This window comes from Chaetomium strumarium (assembly GCF_033439665.1).
Source record: "Chaetomium strumarium strain CBS 333.67 chromosome Unknown B0T15scaffold_4, whole genome shotgun sequence".
Lineage (NCBI taxonomy): Eukaryota > Fungi > Ascomycota > Sordariomycetes > Sordariales > Chaetomiaceae > Chaetomium > Chaetomium strumarium.
In genome coordinates, this window is record NW_026944432.1 from 543341 (window position 1) to 560925 (window position 17585).

At 58.9% G+C, this 17585-nt stretch overlaps 7 protein-coding genes across 7 annotated transcripts; 3 read left to right on the forward strand and 4 right to left on the reverse strand.

The window, feature by feature from the left end:
• Window positions 1-216: 216 nt before the first annotated feature.
• On the reverse strand, window positions 217-1559 carry B0T15DRAFT_189626 (NO signaling/Golgi transport ligand-binding domain-containing protein). Its single transcript, XM_062862427.1, has 4 exons — window positions 1282-1559; window positions 1205-1213; window positions 934-1156; window positions 217-864 (listed from the first exon to the last, which is right to left on the reverse strand). The coding sequence occupies exons 1-4, from the start codon at window positions 1314-1316 to the stop codon at window positions 553-555; spliced, it is 579 nt and encodes a 192-aa protein (XP_062720928.1). The 5' UTR covers window positions 1317-1559; the 3' UTR covers window positions 217-552.
• A 117-nt stretch (window positions 1560-1676) lies between these two features.
• B0T15DRAFT_493329 (WD40-repeat-containing domain protein) lies at window positions 1677-2908 on the forward strand (the record flags this gene model as incomplete). Its single annotated transcript, XM_062866938.1, has 4 exons — window positions 1677-1805; window positions 1870-1996; window positions 2051-2806; window positions 2859-2908. 4 exons carry the CDS (start codon window positions 1677-1679, stop codon window positions 2906-2908), a joined length of 1062 nt encoding a protein of 353 aa, XP_062720929.1.
• A 2247-nt stretch (window positions 2909-5155) lies between these two features.
• On the forward strand, window positions 5156-6525 carry B0T15DRAFT_189657 (uncharacterized protein). The gene is made up of 3 exons (XM_062862428.1): window positions 5156-5328; window positions 5487-6058; window positions 6115-6525. Exons 1-3 carry the CDS (start codon window positions 5256-5258, stop codon window positions 6388-6390), a joined length of 921 nt encoding a protein of 306 aa, XP_062720930.1. The 5' UTR covers window positions 5156-5255; the 3' UTR covers window positions 6391-6525.
• Window positions 6526-8411: 1886 nt separating this feature from the next.
• Window positions 8412-9041, reverse strand: B0T15DRAFT_189798 (uncharacterized protein). Its single transcript, XM_062862430.1, has one exon. The coding sequence runs from the start codon at window positions 8895-8897 to the stop codon at window positions 8544-8546; it is 354 nt and encodes a 117-aa protein (XP_062720931.1). The 5' UTR covers window positions 8898-9041; the 3' UTR covers window positions 8412-8543.
• A 1692-nt stretch (window positions 9042-10733) lies between these two features.
• On the reverse strand, window positions 10734-11615 carry B0T15DRAFT_493332 (uncharacterized protein; the record flags this gene model as incomplete). Its single annotated transcript, XM_062866939.1, has 2 exons — window positions 10734-11511; window positions 11539-11615. The coding sequence occupies 2 exons, from the start codon at window positions 11613-11615 to the stop codon at window positions 10734-10736; spliced, it is 855 nt and encodes a 284-aa protein (XP_062720932.1).
• A 1309-nt stretch (window positions 11616-12924) lies between these two features.
• On the forward strand, window positions 12925-14632 carry B0T15DRAFT_493333 (uncharacterized protein; the record flags this gene model as incomplete). The annotated part of the gene is made up of 2 exons (XM_062866940.1): window positions 12925-14471; window positions 14545-14632. The coding sequence occupies 2 exons, from the start codon at window positions 12925-12927 to the stop codon at window positions 14630-14632; spliced, it is 1635 nt and encodes a 544-aa protein (XP_062720933.1).
• A 571-nt stretch (window positions 14633-15203) lies between these two features.
• Window positions 15204-17161, reverse strand: B0T15DRAFT_190214 (HAD-like domain-containing protein). The gene is made up of 2 exons (XM_062862433.1): window positions 16359-17161; window positions 15204-16281 (listed from the first exon to the last, which is right to left on the reverse strand). The coding sequence occupies exons 1-2, from the start codon at window positions 16748-16750 to the stop codon at window positions 15246-15248; spliced, it is 1428 nt and encodes a 475-aa protein (XP_062720934.1). The 5' UTR covers window positions 16751-17161; the 3' UTR covers window positions 15204-15245.
• Window positions 17162-17585: the final 424 nt, after the last annotated feature.

Genomic DNA, 17585 nt, shown 5'->3' on the forward strand with positions numbered 1-17585 from the left:
AATCAGCCGGAAACTGATTCACGGCAGTGCAAGCGAGTCTGACTCAAGTCTCGTCACGAAGCCGTATTCCAGCGGCTGCATTGGCGAGGCCTCTGGCCACGAGTGATGCCCCGGCTAACGGATGCAAAGACACGGAACCTCTGTCCCAAATACAAAATGCAAAGAGACACATAAAAGATAGGCTCCATTGGCCCCATTGCCCTGATCGGTTGAGCAGTCTTGAGTCCGTGGTCCCCTCACGTTCCTTGATCTGGCTGGTCCGAGCGGGTCGGGCCTATGCAGAACTCCCTCCGCTGATCAGCGATATCCGCCCGCAGCGGCGTGACTCTGATACAAATGTACACCGCCGTATAACCGAATCGCTGCATCGGGCGGTGCCAATGATCGTCCTGGCTACAGTGATGCAATAACTGTGCCCATCATGACTCTGGGACGGCCCGTGGGCGGGCGCACCTCCCGGTTGGCATGATCACCACTCGAGGCGCGAACTCCTGGCTTCTGTGAAACCGACGCACCAAGACGGCCGTCCTGGTCTAGCACCGTGTACAGCCACTAGTCATCTTCTGGCGGGAGTTCGTCGTCGATGTATCGTATTAGGGTGATGCGCATCTCGGTCGTGTCGTTCCCCCGCAGCACGTCGCTGATGAAATGGGCCTCCACCTGCATCTGGACCATCTCCAGCGCGCCCCGCAGCACGCCGCACAGGATGTTGGAATACCACAGCTCATCCTGGGCCCGGCCGTCGTCCGGCAGCTCGACAAAGTCGGCGAAGGGGTTCTCGTCGAAGACAAGCGAGAATTGCTTGCCATCACCCGTCCAATTTGTGATCGCCGGTGTGATGTTGAGGAAGATCTTGAAGCCAACCTGCAGACCATCGCGGTGTCAGACATGATCAACAAACACCACGTGTCCGTCTGGCTAGGACAAACCCACCTTGGCAATCATCTCTGCTGTTTCCCGAAAGTTGGAACACCGCCTGACGGTGTTGGATTTCGCCAGGTAGTCCTCGATCAGCCGGAGGCCAATGTTGTAGCCCATCTTGTCTAGCTGCTTGTTCACCTCGACATAGTCGCTATCAAAGTCCTTGCAGAGCTGCGCGACGATGGTGCCGTATGTGAGGACGACGAGCTCGGCGTTGACCTTGTCCATACGGGTCCTGGAGGCGTTAGCAAGTGCCAGGCCTAGCGTTTGAGGGAATTCTTACTTCCAGACCCTGTCGCAAGAGGAAAGGTCAGCATGGTCGCTCGAGGGGTAGCTGTCGATAGGGGGCTGCGAACATACTCTTCCCCCAAGCGGGAGGCTTTGCTTGACGCCATTGAGGACGAGGTGGGCCAAATAGCCAGTTCTGTGTTCCAGACGGTAGGGCAACCACCACAAGGGAATGCGCGAGCTGGCGATGAACCGAGGAATACTGGCTTCACAGTAAGACCAGACTGGGACGATGCGGATCGAGAAGCTGTCCTGGTCCAGGGGTCATGATTGTGTGGGGAAGCGCCCCACGACGGGCCCCACCCCTGCGCCAAGAACTAGCGGAACGCGAAGGATCTAAAATCGAGCGAGCTTCCAGGTTGCGCTTCTGGACTCGAAGCAGCACGAAAACGCCAGCCACCATCAGCCTCGCCGATCCCACTTGCGAAATTGCCGCCAGAGAGCACCCCTCGACCACGGAGTACAAGATGTCAGAAAAGAGACCGGCCTCCGACGACCCGAGCGACAGACAGCTTGTTGTCAAGCGGCAGAATGTGGGCACGAGTCGCGCCGTCACCCGGCCCGGCGCTCCAGGAAGCGGCGCGCTCATCCAGACGGTATGTCTCGGCCTTCCGGTAGCCAGGCCATCTTGAAGGTCTTGTTGATGTTGACTGGACGTAGGAACCCAGGACCAGCAACCTGCAAGCTCCCCTGATGGAGCTATCGGGGCACACTGGAGAGATCTTTGCGGCTAAGTTCGATCCAAACGGGAATTACATAGCTTCCGGGTCAATGGACAGGACAATAAGTGTGTCATCACGCGCTGCTAGGCTTACACGATGGGCGGCTGACAGATGGGCAGTGCTATGGAGGACGTACGGCGACTGCGAGAACTACGGCGTCCTGAGCGGCCACCGCGGTGCGATCCTCGACCTCCAATGGTCCCGCGACGCCGACATTCTCTTTTCTGCCTCGGCCGACATGCACCTCGCGAGCTGGGACCTCACATCGGGGCAAAGGATACGGCGCTACGTCGGCCACGAAGAGATCGTCAACGCAATGGACATCAGCAGGCGCGGAGAGGAGCTGCTGATCAGCGGGAGCGACGACGGGACGATTGGCCTCTGGGACCCGAGGACGAAGAACGCGGTCGACTATATCGAGACCGAGTTCCCCATCACCGCCGTCGCCATGTCGGAGGCCGGCAACGAGATCTACTCGGGCGGCATCGACAACGACATCAAGGTGTGGGACATCCGGAAGAAGACGGTTGTGCACTCGATGATCGGCCACACCGACACAATAACGTCGCTGCGGGTATCGCCGGACGGCCAGCAACTGCTCTCGTACGCCATGGACTCGACAGCCAGGACGTGGGATATCAGGCCGTTTGCCCCTGCCGAGCGTCACATTCGCACCTTTGACGGGGCGCCGTTGGGGTTGGAGAAGAATCTCATTCGCGGCAGCTGGGACTCGGATGGCAAAAAGATCGCGGTTGGAGCAGGAGACGGCACGGTCGTCATCTGGGGTAGCGATTCAGGGAAGCTGTTATACAAGCTTCCCGGCCACAAGGGTACGGTCAACTGCGCCGAGTTTGCGCCAGTGGGCGCTCCTATAAGTTTGTCTTCCCTTTTCCGGGGTGGTGGTGCTCTGCTAATGCTCTTCCTTAGTTCTGTCGGCGTCGTCGGATCGCACTATGCTGTTGGGCGAGTTGAAGTGAGGCTATGGCTTGATATAACACGGTAGGCTCCATACTCCTGCTCCATCGCAAACCGGCTACACTACGAGCCCTCTGTCGGCAGATGCATGACGTGGCGGCGCCGTAACTTTAGGAGTGCCCTCACCAGTCAGTGGACGGGGGTCACCAGGGTCGATGCACCCGTCCCCCAGGCGGATGTCTTCTGCTCCGTTCGCTGGCATTTACTGGTTAGGGGGATAGATGCGGATGCGGCGCGAGGAGCTAAGGAACCGTTGTCACGTCGTATGTCCTCTGGCTGGGATGCACATCAATGCCCTCGCGCGGGCGAATCAAGGATCGAAGAACGGCGATGCGAGGAAGCGTGAAGCAGTGGTGTAATAATGATACCCAACGTCTAGATTGGAGTTCTGCGAGAAGCGCACAACTGCGTCTGACAAGACTTCAGGTTGTTGTAGGTATCGACGTCCCTATAAAGCGCACGGACTGTACGACGATACGAGGTGTTCATTCGTTTTAGAAACTTTACATCCATCCGCTGTATATCTGTCCGAAGCGAGCCACTCTCGTGTTCAATATCTTTCCTGTCTGCCGGTATTATTGCAACGCCTTCTGGAGTCCGTACACCTGAAGCAGTCGCCGAGTCCAGGAGCATCCTGAAACGTCGTGGGTGCCCCACCTCGATTCATGCAACAGTGTGTTGTGAGCCAATCACTTGGTCGCAGCGTCATCTTCTGCCGTCAGGGGCTCCCCGCCGTCAGACCCTGTCTGCGACCGCCATCAAATCGAATCGTGGGGTTGGAGGGACGGGAGGCCGAGACTGCAGGTGTGCTGCTGTGAGAGGGATACCCGAATGCATGGCACGCGTTGTTGTGATGTTCTAGCGCGATCATTCGCTGTTGGCGAAGTGACTTGCGGATCGTGACTACGCGGAAGAAAAGACTGGAACACGAATTCTCTTCTCCTTGAGATGGAGGTAGGTGAATACCGGCATTACGGATACTACACTACGCATACGCCAAAGCGCCATCCACGGACCAGGAGTCTCGAAGGGCTGGTTCCCTTCCCCTTCCGAAATGAGCGAAGGACATTCACCATCCACATCTGCTTCTACCACTCATCCACTCCAGCTCCAAGGAAGCCGGCTTGTGCACCCTATAACCCGCTGTCTTGGGTGTCTCCAGAGCAGCTTGCAGCCAAGCGTAGCTTACAACAACCCCCCCTGCATCGCGAGTCTCATCTTCGGCCTCGTCTCATCGACTCACCCGAGCCTCTGCCCCTAGTTAGTCCCTTTTAGCGTAGCCTCGTCTCCTCTAGGTTTGTCCAGCTTTTCGCGAACAGCAGCTCCGTGCACCCTCCCCAGACCACGGGACATTGCCAGCCAGTCGAGGCCCGCGCCATGCTAGGCTGCATATCCCGAAACCAAACATGGTGACGTGCCCGCCTATGGACGACGCTCCACGCTCACGATCTTTTACCTTGCTTCCTTTTTTTCCCCTACCTATTGTTCTTGATTGTCTGTAGCTTTTCGCTTCTCATCACTCGTTTCGCCACCCAACGAAGTCCCGCTCGTTCTTTCTTATACATACGAGGCGTCGCAGGCAGCTTCACAATTGGGTTGGAATTTTCGTCCATTGCTCTTTTTCTCCTGCTTTGGGAATTGGCAGTCATCGCAGGCTCCGGCAGCCTGATATCATTGGGCGGTGTCTTGCAGCACTGGCTTGCTTGCTTGGGATATACAAGGAGTTCATGATACCCACCTCAGGCGCATTCGGATTTCCACTTACATCACTTCCTGCGAAGGGCTCGCCCAACATCAACAGATTTGCAAGCACCGGTGAATCAACCCCAGTATGATCACAGGGCTGTCCCGATAATAAACACAAACGAGCACTCGCTATTACGCCCACCAAAATGAACCGCTTCAACTTCTTCGCCCGCGGCCGCGACGCCGACGACGTGGAGCGCGGCATCGGCCAGTCGCACGCCAACGCGCCCATCGACTCCTACGACGATGACGACCGCGCCCCTCTCTCCCCGCGTGTGCGTGGGGACCACGTCCTGCCCGACGACCTCGAGGCCCAACACTCGGCCGCCGCCACGGCAGACCGGGAAATGGCCGAGCGCAACACGCCGCAGACCCGCTTCCTGCACCGCTTCCGGCCGCCCATCCCCAGCTTCTTCAGCAGCGGCCGCTACCCGCGCCCCACCAGCAGCCACTACTCGGGCGACGGGCTCCGCGGTGCGCCCGGCACAGTCATAGGAGGAAGAGGGGTGGAGAGCCCCAAGAGCCCTGACTTTGCGCGGGCGTGGACGCAGGGGCCAGCTAGGGTGGCGCCGCCGGCGCCGGTGGTGCACGCGCCGAGAAGGCATGGGTCGAATTCCAGTTCGAGTTCGGGATCGGGGTTGTCTTCGGAAGAGGAGGAAGAGCGTCGGGAACGGAGGCGGCGGCGGCGGGAACATAGGGGACATAGGAGGGATGGGAGTGGCAGTGGTAGTGGCAGTGGCCGATCGAGGTCCGGGAGATCAGGACGGTCGCATGGGTCGGGCAGTCACCGTTCGCGTCGGGCCCGGGATGAGGCGAGCAGAAGCGAGCGCAGAGCGCGGCGCGAGCAACGGCGTGGGACAGATGGGTCTGGGTCTGGGTCGCGGGGAAGCAGGTCGACACGGAGCGAACGCCATCCGCCGAAGCACTTCCTCTTTTGCTTCCCGTGGATCAAGTCCCGCCGGATTCGGGCGCACATCCTGCGTTCTTTCGTATCGGGGCTGTTTCTCGCTCTGTCGCTGGCAGTGTGTAAGTGCCCGCTTCGGTCGGCTTCCACCCCGTTTGTGACCATCCAGAGGCTAACCCCCTACGCAGACCTCGCTCTCACCTTGACCAAGAACAACCAAATCAGCAAGGAGTTCACGATACTGCTGGTGGTTCTCATCCTCGCGGTTACCGTATTCTTCTGCCACAGCCTCATTCGCCTCTGCATGCTCGTGGTCAAAGCGCGCAAGCGGGAGCAGGCGACGCAGCAAGGACGGCTCCCGGAGATGGTTGGCCCCGGAGGCTACGCTATTCCCCGCGAGCCCATCCCCGTGGTGCTAGCCCGGGACGAAGAGGTTGCGGGCATCGAAAGCGAAGCTACCAAGACCAAACCGCCCGCCTACGGCATGTGGCGTGAGAGTGTGGTATGTATGAGGCCCGGACGGCGCTACTGTCCATTTGCTAACCGGGACCTTGGCAGCGAGTTGATCCGGATCGCATGTTCTGGGCGCGCAACCACAATGCGGCAGTGGAAGAAGAGTCCGATGTCAGCAGCGCGAGTGGGCCAGGGAACACGATCAGCAGCAGCGGCCGCACGAACATACCGCGTCCGCCGTCATATTCGTCGGATGATGGGGTCAGCTACGTGGTAGACGCACGACCAAGGTCAATAGCGCCGAGGGGCCATGCTCCCCACCCCGGGAGCTCGCAACCTTCCGAGAACGGGAGATCGGAAGTATCGTCATCGTGGATTTGATGGCTTTGGGGTTGAGGCATCGGGAAGGTCCTGTGGCCGCGGGAGCCGGTCCGGAAGTGAGCGGATGTTGATGATGCCAACGGTCATATATAGGCGTAGCAGGCGTACGCCATATGAATGCGATCAGGAGACAACGAGTGCCTCGGCCTTGCTCATGCCGACTTGTCTATTGTTGACGCGAGAGAAGCTATGATACAGATGCCGCTCTCCTTGATAGGTCCACGTGTTGCAAAGGCCCTGCGGCCAATGCGGCGACCTCTAGCTTCGGATCAAGGAGTTGCGATGGTCCGTAGGAATAACCGAGTCTGGAGATGGATCCAGACCGAACCCGGTCGCCTGCTGTGGAATTGCTCCTGAATCTCTGGGCACCTCCGTTGCCCTTGGGTAAATTCATCAAGCGATGTCAAAGATGGGCGCAGCATGTAAGCATTGCTGCAAGCTGCAGCGCTGAGTGGCCGAGGGAACCAAGTTGGAACACTGAACACATTGTGGTGGTTGAGCAACGCCCCTGTACCCTGGGACTCTTCGCGGATGCGAGCTCCCCTGGACCAACCCGTTCTAGGCTTTCCGGTCCGCGGTGCCTCGTCTTGCCTGCCTGAAGAGGTTGGTTACAGTACCTATGTCCTTCGTACCGCGGTACGGGTTCTGCAGGATGCAGGATCGCATGCCCGTGGTTGGGTTGGATACCTGATAGGGAGGGGGAGGCACAGCAGACAGGGGTCTCTGCAGCGGGGTTCACAATCACAGCCAAGCAAGACAGCTTTCAAGTCCATGCTGCCTGACAGACAGCACTAGCACTGGCTGGCAGCCTGTTTGCCTCAGTCTGTGTGAGCTAGACTAGACTCTGCGATCGTTATACCAGAAATCCTACTCGAGATGTCTCTCGGTCGAGGGCATACTGTGTACACGACGGCATCTTCACTCGGAATCTAGTCTGTAATATCGCTCGTCTCCATGTCGTAGATCGTAGCGAGCAGCCCCGCCATGACTGGCTCCACAAGACAGCAACACGGCGGCAATTATTATTTGTTGGCGGGATCCGAGATCGAACAGATGCTGGGGATTTTTGGAACGCGCAGCTGGTTGAACGCAGGGCGAAAGCAACTTCTGAGACATGCAAGCCCTGACCGGCACAATACGTGCTTTGAGCTGACAAAAGAGAAGGGGTAAAAGCAACGTGGTTGGACGGATCGAGGGATGGAAACCTTCCTGCCCGCAGCAGCACGAGTCAGACGTGGGGCTAGTCACGAGCCAATGTCGCCAACCCCCTCCGTCCATCGCAAATTGGAGGTCGCGACTGTGCGTCCAGTTGGGGTGGTTCCTGGCCCACAGGAACCTGCCATCCACCAAGAAATTTTCCCCTAGCGTGCCCTGGGAGCTGAGAGACTGTTGCATCGGACCTGGATGTTGCTTGGCTGCTGGGTGAGGAGCTCGTGGCGCTAGGGGCCCAGGCGAGCGAGGACCGTCGAGTGTCCATGCGGAAAAGTGGAAGGCTGCGGTTCGGTGACGGTACCTTGCCGGTACTTCGCGATCCAAGACATCCCGGCACCAAGCGCTTCACCTCGGCACATTCTCCAAGCGGATGGCGCGCGGGGCGAGGGAGGGGGGCAAGTCACTCGTTCGTCACTTAATCCGCTTTTTTTAGCCTTTGCCTCTCAGAGCCGTGCCCAGCACGTTGCGCTATCCCTCCCTTCCCCGAGTGCCCGCTGCCCCCCCATTGTTCCCGCTGATTCCGCCGCTTCTCTCCCTCTTCCCACTTGCAAACTCAAATCACTTGTTCGGGTGCTGGCGAGGAAGTCGGAAACGAAGTTCGAAGTACGGTCGAGGCTGCGGTGTCGGTCGAAGAAGGCATCAACGTATCCCAGGAAAACTTGAGGATCCTGTTCCATTCTTGTTATCTTCTCTCCATTTTACCGAAGGTCAGTATCAGTCTTCTTTGCCACCACCAGCGTCAACTCCTGCTCCTTAAAGACACGTTTGCATGCGCGCATACGGGGGGCGGCGGTGGCCTTATATGCTCGCCCTCGCAGGATCGAGATCAAGGGTCCGATCTGTTGGGCCTTGGGAGGGATACCATGCGGCAGGACAGATGCGCGCATTTATCGGGTCCCGGGCCTTCGGTCACCATCAAGGTATCTCCCGCACCTTGATGGCTATTGCGAGGCAATCTCAAACCGTCTGTTTATCGGAACGTCATTTGCCCTCTGCAGAGCGCATGACGCAAACATGGTCGGGTCGCACAATACCGTGGCCGTGGAACCGGCCCTCCCTTGCGCCGCGATGAGGGGCTCCTCGATACCGAGCCTATCAGATCCTGTCGGCCATATATCCAAGCGAAAGCCCTCACAACCATGACTCTGATCCAATCTTCGAGGGACCTGTGCGCGCTTCCCAGAGTCGGATCGGGACCTCCCAGGCATTATGGCCGATACTCGGGTTCCGACAGCTCTCGCCGCTTGCAAACATGTCAACCAAGTTGCTGAAAGGAGACCGCGGTGGCCAGTCATGGCGGCGTGCTAATCCATTTGCAGACCCATCCCATCCACCATGTCGTCAGTCTCTCGCCGGGCGTGCTACAAGTGCGGTGAGCTTGGCCACCACGCCGAGGCCTGCTCCTCGCCCCACCGGCTTTGCTACAACTGTATGATCCATGAAGGTTCCCGTCAGATCCTCTTCGCGGCGCAGTGACTGACACACGAGGGATAGGCAAGCAGCCGAACCACGAGTCTAACGAGTGCCCGATGCCTCGCACTACCAAGGCCAAGCAATGCTACCACTGCCAGGGTCTCGGACACGTCCAGGCCGAATGCCCGACTCTCCGTCTGAGCGGTGCTGGCGCCGGCAACCGGTGCTACAACTGCGACTCGATTGGTCACCTGGCTGTAAGGCGTCCCTTCTCTGCTCCGGTGTGTGTGGTTGGCATGCTAACCCGGCACAGCGCAACTGCCCCAACCCCCCGGTCGTCGGGATGGGTCGCGGCGCCATGGCTGGCCGCGGCGGCTACGGACACCCCCGGGCTGCGTTTGCCGGCGGCCCTCGTCCGGCGACCTGCTATAAGTGCGGCGGGCCGAACCACTTCGCTCGTGACTGCCAGGCACAGGCGATGAAGTGCTATGCCTGCGGCAAGCTGGGCCACATCTCGCGCGACTGCACGGCTCCCAACGGCGGCCCCCTGAACACGGCGGGTAAGACGTGCTACGCCTGCGGCGAGGCCGGCCACATCTCCCGCGACTGCACGAGCCCTAAGAAGGACGTGACAAACGGCGAGGTGCATCCCGACGTCGACATGACCGGCGCGCAGGCCATTCCGCCCCCCGCCGCTCCGATCGCCGCGCCGGTGGCTTAGTTAGCGCCAAGGCCCTACGCATCAGGAGTCTACCCGGGTTGGAATCCCGTCTCTCCCGTAGCACGTTGGCCTCTGACCCATCCGCCATCTCCTTGATAATTATTTTTTTCCTTCTGCTCTGGAACACGGGCGAGGCATGACACGACATCAGGTTTTCCACGGCGTTTTCGGTTCCGGCTCGTTTCACGATTGGGCTCGCGTTTCTCTGGTCTGGACAACACGATGAAATGGAAAAAGGACCTCATGTCTCTCTCGCCTCGGCAAGCATTTTTTGTTCGAAGACATTGCATATTCGCCTCTAGCTGGGCTACAACTAGACGCGTTTGTTTGGTTGCATCTCGGAAACCTCTTCTTCCCTTTCCCCATCGCTTGTTCTTTTTCTTTTCTTGTGCATTTTCCTTTCTCATTCATTGCCTCCCAACCTAGACGCTATTTGGAAACAGGCACATTCTGAGATACCCCCCTTTGGTTCGGAAACACGTTTCGGGAATGGTTGTCGAGGCCCCTGCGGGGTGCGCTCTCTCTCGGGCACCGGAAGCCCGGCGGGGTCTGTGTGGACGCAACGCCAGGCGGCAAGGGCAACAAGAGGCCAGATCGGAAGGGGCAAGATCTTAAGTTCGGAAGGGTGCGGTGAAGTGAAAGAATACCTCAAGCTGGTGGGCCATGCTATGGTCGGTACGGGGCGATGTATGTGAAGGGAAAATACATCACTCTTCAGACGCGGCGATTAGCTGGTGCAATGCACATTGTGTGAAGTTGCGAATCTTGTCTGCTTCGTGGTAGAAACTGTTGCCCCCAACCTGCCCACATCGCTGAACTGTAGAGCCCCTGCGGATTAATCGATACTTGTAAAACCGCTACAGCGTAGACCGACCCGCCATCATTACTTAGTACCCAATGCTTCCCACTCTCTTCTCTCCTTTTCCCAACCTCAGATCATCCAGCGCAGCAGGAATCACTCTCCACATCCCCTCGACCTCCCCCCGGGACAGGGCCATCACGCCTTCGGCGCCACCCAGACATCACACGGCACCCTGGACCATCCCTCGGGGAGGCTGCCACCCAATCTATCCAGCGTCCCTTTCACCAAAGCCTCCGCTTCCACTTCTTCATGTTCCGCCTGCACCTTCTGCTGCTGCTTCTCCTTATTCCTCTTGTTCTTCTTATTCTTCTTCTTCGCTTTAGGCGATCCACCACCACCACCAGCACCACTACCACCACTACCACCGTTCCCCTCCATGTCGCGGCCGAGCATGACATTGCAGCACAGAACCTCCAAGCCGACAAAGACCCCGAGGCAATGAATCAGCCCTGCCACCTTCCCGGCATGCGGCGAGTCGGCGCCGCCCGGCAGGACAAGGTTGGCGAGCAGCCGGGCCGGGAACGCGAGCAGACACAACTGGATTAGGAAGAGGCCGGCGTGGGCGGCCATCGTCATGGTGGTAATCCAATCAAGTCGCGGCGGTGGTATGTCGGGTGCGTTCTTGTTGTTATTATTGTTGTTGTTATTATTATTATTCTTGCTGTGGTGGTGGTGGTGGTGGTTGTCATTGTTGTTATTGTTATTATTGCTGTGCAGCAAGCGGAAAAGGAGGGGGAGGAGGTGATGGTGGTGATGGAGGTAGTGGTAGTACTCGCGCGGACCGCAAGTGGCGAACCACACTGCATCTTGGAGGATCACGAAGACGGTGCCCGCGAGCAGGATGCCTTCGATCCCTGCCTCGGTCCAGAAAGATGGGTAGAGGAGGGCGGTGGCGGGCAGAATGGTGATTGCACTGTGGTCGAATAAACTGCTCACGGACTAGGCGAGCACTGAGAGCGAGATGTGGCGCCAGCGCGCGAGGTGCTCAAGCGGGTTTGTGAGCGTGTGGAAAGGCATCATCTTCTGGAAGAGTAAGGTGTGATGGTGGAACGGAGGCATGGTCAGAGAGCGATGCGTCCTGAGGCTGGGTGGAGGGGGAAGTTGGCTTGGACTACTACTGCTGCATCGCATAGTGCGTTCACCGTCCAGCGTAGTCGTTGTATAAACAAAGTATCTATTGACTTTCCCGTCTGGGATGGTAAAGTAGAGGAGGGAAGGTGTGACGAATTTGAAAGCTGCGCTCTCGCATAAAGTATGCTGTAGTATCGGAAGGTGCAATTCGTTCGATGAAGGGGCTCGCAGTTCCGCAGAAGCAAATTTGTGTTATGGGCAACCAGAAGTTTAAATCGAAACGCTGAGTTTTCAAAGGCCGTCTCGAATGTGTAAGGTACTCGGACCGGAAACCAAGGTATCTAGGCAGATGACGCTGGCTACGAGGAGGTTTCAATATATATTGATAGCATTGTTTCGGAACAGCACTGGGACCATCCGACTAAGTTACTACCTCTGTAGGTGGTCTCAACCGTTCGATCGCAAGTGATCCGGATGTAGTAGATTCTCTGGCATATAATGAGGAAATTCTCCGTCAAACTTTCCCGATCCCGGGGTACCTGCCCACGTGCTGCCTTCCACCTGCTGGTGTTTATCAGACGAAACCGACTCGCCGACCATTAACCATGAAGGCGACTCGAACTACTTGCCATGTTTCGGCTTCGGAGTTTCACTAACTGGGGGAGGTTCAGATTCTAGACGGAGGCCAAGTCTGGGCTGCTGGAACGCATGAGCTACAGTTCCACGCGTCAATGCGGTTCATAGTAGTCGTTCTAGCCGTGCGTATAACCCATGAAGATACACTTATTATAATTACTGCTAAGTTAGAGGCATCAGGGAACTTGGCCAACGTTACCTGGAGCCTGGAGGAGCTCCACGCGGCCCCGGCCTCACATGCAGCTCCCCGCATGACCAGCTCTTGCCTGTCCAACCCCGCGTGGGCAGCTCCAGAAAATGGCAACTGCATTCGATCAACACGCAGGATTCATTTGGCTTGGTTACACTCGCAGATCGTCACCCAGGTAAACAAAATGACGATGCCCGTGTCTCTGCCGATCCTTGTGCTGGCAGGGTTGCCAGATGACATATATCATGATACCTGCATCGTGGTCAATCGAGCCTGTACTGAACTGGACTTTTCGCTGCGAAACCACTCGTGATTGATCTCATCACTGCAGTTTGAGAGAGGACATCAACTCAGCTTGTCGTCTAAGGGACGGCGCCGTCTGAATTCCCGGGACCGAATCAATTCATCGACATCAATCACAAATTCACCATGAAGAGAGACCACATCCGCCAATTCTTCCTGACAGGCCTGCTGGCCGACATGGCCAGCTCGCAGTCCTGTCCGGACTACTCGTCCTACTCGAAAGCCCGCCACGAGCCGTTCTCGACCGGCCGATACGCCCTCTCGTACCAGCGGCCGGATCCCGGCTGCCGCACCTTCAACTCGTCCACGGTCGAGACGCTGCTCGGCAACATGACGGACGCCATCGCGGACCCGGATCTGTACCGGCTCTTCCAGAACGCCTTCCCCAACACGCTGGACACGGCCATCCGCTGGCGCGGGCACGCAGCCAACAACTCGGCCGAGGAGCTCGCCTTCATCATCACGGGCGACATCGACGCCATGTGGCTGCGCGACTCGGCCAACCAGCTGCAGTCGTACGTGTCCTTGCTGGAGCCCGACCCGAAGCAGGCCGCCAAGCCGGACTCCATGGCCTCACTCTACCGCGGCGTCATCAACCTCCAGGCGCGCTACCTCCTGACGGCGCCCTTCTGCAACTCCTTCCAGCCGCCTCCGGAAAGCGGCATCCCGCCCGCCACCAACCCGGCCGCCTCCTCGGACCGCGTCTTCCCGCCTTACTCCCCGGAGCAGGTATTCGAATGCAAATACGAGCTGGACTCGCTCGCCGCCTTCCTGCAGCTCTCCACGTCCTACTACGAATCCACCCACGACCTCTCCTTCTTCTCCTCCTTCCAGTGGCTACCCGCCATCCAGTCAGTCCTCTCCACCGCGAAATCCATGACAGCAGGGACCTACGCCAGCAACAACACCGGCACCGTCCTACCCTCGCCGTACACCTTCACCCGCCAGTCCGCGCGCTCGACCGAGACGCTGGCCAACGACGGACTGGGCAGCCCCGTGCGCGCCGTCGGCCTGGTGCGGAGCGCGTTCCGCCCCTCGGACGACTCGACTTTCTTTCCGTTCCTGATCCCCGCCAACATGATGTTTGTGCGCTACCTGGCCGGCGCGGCGCTCATCGTGCAGGAGCTCGGGGACGACAGAGCGCCGCCCGGGTTGGCCGAGGAGATGGTGGCGTTTGAGCGCAGCGTGAGGGAGGCGATTGAGAAGTTCGGGGTTGTGCCCGTCCTGTCGATCGACGATTACGAGTCATCGTCGTCATCGGATGGCAATGGGACTACGACTACTGCGACGGTCGAGACGGTGTATGCGTACGAGGTGGACGGGTTCGGGTCGGCCGCGGTCATGGACGACGCGAATGTGCCCAGCCTGCTGGCGGCGCCGCTGTTTGGGTATTTGGGCAGTGCAAACGAGGTGTACCAGCGCACGAGGCGGCGGATCCTGAGTGGCGCGGGGAATCCGTACTTCATGCAGGGGTCGGTGATCAGCAGCGTTGGGGGCCCGCATGCCGGGCCGGGCATGGCGTGGCCGATGGCGAGCATCGTGCGGATCCTGACGTCGGATGATGACGACGAGATTGCGAGCGTGCTGAAGGAGATCCTGGGTTCCACGGATGGGCTGGGGTTGATCCACGAGAGCGTCAACTCGAATGATGCGAGTCGATGGACGCGGCAGTGGTGAGTTGTCCTTGGCTTCCATACACTGGAATAATTCACAGCGACGGTGAAGACTGACTTCGTTCTATGACAGGTTCTCGTGGGCCAACGGACTGTTTGGCGAGATGATCCTCGACTTGCGCCTGCGGAAGCCGCATCTTCTCCAGCGAAGCTACCAATGATGTCGTTCGCAGTACAGCTATAGACATAGTGACCTTAGCAATCGAGTCATCGCCACAGAGGCGCGGATTTAGACCTGTGCGTGACACGCCTCAATTTGGCGGCGCTGCGGTTTGGATTCCAGTGTTCTGTCTAGTACTGTCTAAGCCATTCTACCGTCTAGTGGGATGATCACCCTGGTAAGGTAGGAAGGAATGCCCCTTGTGTCCAGTTCTATCATCCAGTTATCCAGTTTATTCCCAGCTGTTCCTGTTTTTAAGTCCAACTAGTAGTGGAAGACCGGCGGCGTGTTTCGTGGCTTCCCCCCCATGCGCCGGCGTAAGAAGTGTTCCATGTCCCTAAGCAGGAAAAAAAGAATGCCCGCTAACACAGCTCGCCATGAGCTAGAAGAAACCAAAAAGAAAGCCATGTAGAAACGAAAGCGGAAAAGCCAAAGGGAATACGCAGTGGTATCAATAACGGTGGTCGTTCGAAACAAAGTCGTCATGGGGAAAAAAGTGCATCGTCAATCGCTCCTCGTCGTCTTCTCAGATGGGACAGACAACCCCGCCCCCAAAAAGAGGCCCCTCCCCACCCAAGCCACTCTTCACCCCCCTGGGTTAACAAGTTATTGGATCAGGCGTACAGCATCGGATCCTCCCTGACCTCGAAGTCGGGCGTCCTCCCCTCGCGGACAGCCTTCAGCGCGGCGTCGTCCAGCGGCAGCATGCGGCCGCCGCCCTTGGACCGCGAGCCGAGCTTGGCCATCTCGCGGCGCATGCCGTGCTTGACGGCGTCCAGCACGGTGTCGACCAGCTTGCGCGGCTTGTACGCGGGCTCAGTGCCGGCCTGGTAGACGCCCGTCTTGACGAGGATGCTGTACCACTCGTTGCGCGCCGTCTCGTTCATGGCGTTGGTGCCCTTGATGTCGGATTCGGGCGTGTCGCCGACAAAGTACACGGTGGCCGGCGGCTCGCTCTCGGCCAGGCCGTGCTGCGTGGCGCGCCACTGCTGCAGCAGCCGCGTGGCGAACTCGAAGGTCGACACCTGCGGCTTGCCGAAGGCGTGCGTGCGCAGCTTCTTGCCGCCCGTCGTGTCCTCGAAGACGGTTTCGACGATGCGCCGCAGCGCGCCCATGCCCAGCCGCGCGTGCTCGTGCGCCGCTGACCACAGAACGTCGTTGTGGCTGAAGTAGATGGGCGGGCCCTCGTCGAAGGTGGCCGACCGCGTCTCGAGCCGGCCGCCCTGCGACTGCGCCACGTCCAGGATGATCTGCAGGTCCGACGCCCAGTCGCGGCTGTCGGCGAAGACGAAGACGGCCTCGATCACGATGTCGCTGAGCCTGCCGCCGGCGGTCCGCGCCCGCAGGTCGCGCGAGTTGGCGTACTCGGTCTCGGTGAGCTTGCGGAACGGCGCCGTGGCCGCGTTGGCCTTGAGGATGTCGCCCGGCGTGATGACGTCGCGGAAGCCGTACGACTCGGCCACCTCGCGGCACTTCTCGCCCTCGCCGCCCACGACGAGCACCGTGTTGTACCGGTCGGCGAACTCCCGCATCGGCGTGTGCCCGCAGATGAACTGGCCGGGAGACACGTCGATCTCCAGCTGCTTGGAGAGGTCGCGGCAGCGCTCGGTTTCGAACTTGCCGCCGCCGTTGGTGAGGAAGATGTAGGGGCTGGTTGCAAGCAGGTCAGTTCTGTGTCTCAACCCTGGGTAACCGGGCCACGGGTGGTTTTGTTTTTGTTGACTTACACCTTGATGCCCCACTCGTTCTCCCCGTTGAGCATCCTCATCGCCTCGACGGCTTCGGGAATCGGGCGCCCGCCGCGGATGAGTACGCCGTCAATGTCAAAGGCAAAGGCGAAGTTGTCTGCCACAGACGGGTCGGCACCGGGGGTCACCGGCGTAAGGGGGGTCACCGGGCCCAGCAGATCCTCGGTGTCGCCCGGAGAGCAGGGAGCGCTCTCGTCGGTAACAGAGCTCGACGACGACAGCGCCGGTGACAGAGTCCCGTCCTCACCGGGCGACTGCACGCCGAGCTCGTCGAGCCTCCTCCGCGCATCGTCGAAGGCTTCGGCAAAGCTGCTGCTCGACGCCTGCCGGGGGCACATGGCCGGCCTCTGGGGGACAGAGAGAGAAGACATGGTGGAAACGGTGGATTCAGACTAATAAAGGAATGACTGGCCTGGTTGCTGGAACGACAAAAAAGCGCAGGCGTGATGTAGTGATTCCACCTAGTAGTTGTACATCAGACTCGGGGAGAACTGATGTGTGTGATGCCGGCTGGGGAGCGCTGTTCCGAAGATGGCAGACAGAACTGGACCGCCCGGGGACCAGTCCCTTTTATAGATAGAAGCCATCTATAAGACGCCCGACCGATATCAGTTGCGCAACACTTGGTGGTGGGCCGCTGTCTGTAGTGTAAGTGAGAAGGCATCAGCACGGACCGAGCAAGGGTCCTCGACTCCTGGGGTATTTGTGGGCTGGTGGATCATTGGGAGGCGCAAGGCGAGGGTACCACGCCCGCCTGGGTTTCGGGTTTACCATTCACAAGGGTAGTGTTTAGGTAAGAACCTGAAAGGGATGGTTCGTGCGAGCATCAGATCGAATGAAGAGGATCAGCGACGCCAATCCGCGAGAGGTTTCTGCAAGCCCAACCACAACATCGACTTGCCTTCCAGTCTCCACCGCAAACAGGTCTCATTCTGACGAGCTGGTGTCTCGTTGCTCCATCGGATACCCACCACCTCTTTGGGACCGTTGATACACAGTACTTCGTACTTTGGTCCAGGGGTCCAAGGCAATACTGCATGCGGGCAGTATAAGGCAGGCTGCCGATGGGACCCAATAAGGCGAGGCCAAGACGGGTAACGCGGCGAGGGAGGTCGATACAGGACAGATTAGCCCCCGCTGACTATGACGGGAAGGGCATGGTGAGATCTGACGAAACGACCCTTGACTGTGCTCCTACACTTGTGC

Coding starts and splice junctions, on each gene's coding strand:
- B0T15DRAFT_189626 (XM_062862427.1), bottom strand. CDS start 1,316: ATGGCGTCAAGCAAAGCCTCCCGCTTGGGGGAAGA. Junction 865..933: donor CAGCAGAGATGATTGCCAAG/GTGGGTTTGTCC, acceptor GATGGTCTGCAG/GTTGGCTTCAAGATCTTCCT.
- B0T15DRAFT_189657 (XM_062862428.1), top strand. CDS start 5,256: ATGGGTCGAATTCCAGTTCGAGTTCGGGATCGGGGTTGTCTTCGGAAG. Junction 5,329..5,486: donor GAAGAGCGTCGGGAACGGAG/GCGGCGGCGGCG, acceptor GCGAGCGCAGAG/CGCGGCGCGAGCAACGGCGT. Junction 6,059..6,114: donor GCATGTGGCGTGAGAGTGTG/GTATGTATGAGG, acceptor GGACCTTGGCAG/CGAGTTGATCCGGATCGCAT.
- B0T15DRAFT_189798 (XM_062862430.1), bottom strand. CDS start 8,897: ATGACTGGCCACCGCGGTCTCCTTTCAGCAACTTGGTTGACATGTTTG.
- B0T15DRAFT_190214 (XM_062862433.1), bottom strand. CDS start 16,750: ATGTCTTCTCTCTCTGTCCCCCAGAGGCCGGCCATGTGCCCCCGGCAG. Junction 16,282..16,358: donor AACGAGTGGGGCATCAAGGT/GTAAGTCAACAA, acceptor GCTTGCAACCAG/CCCCTACATCTTCCTCACCA.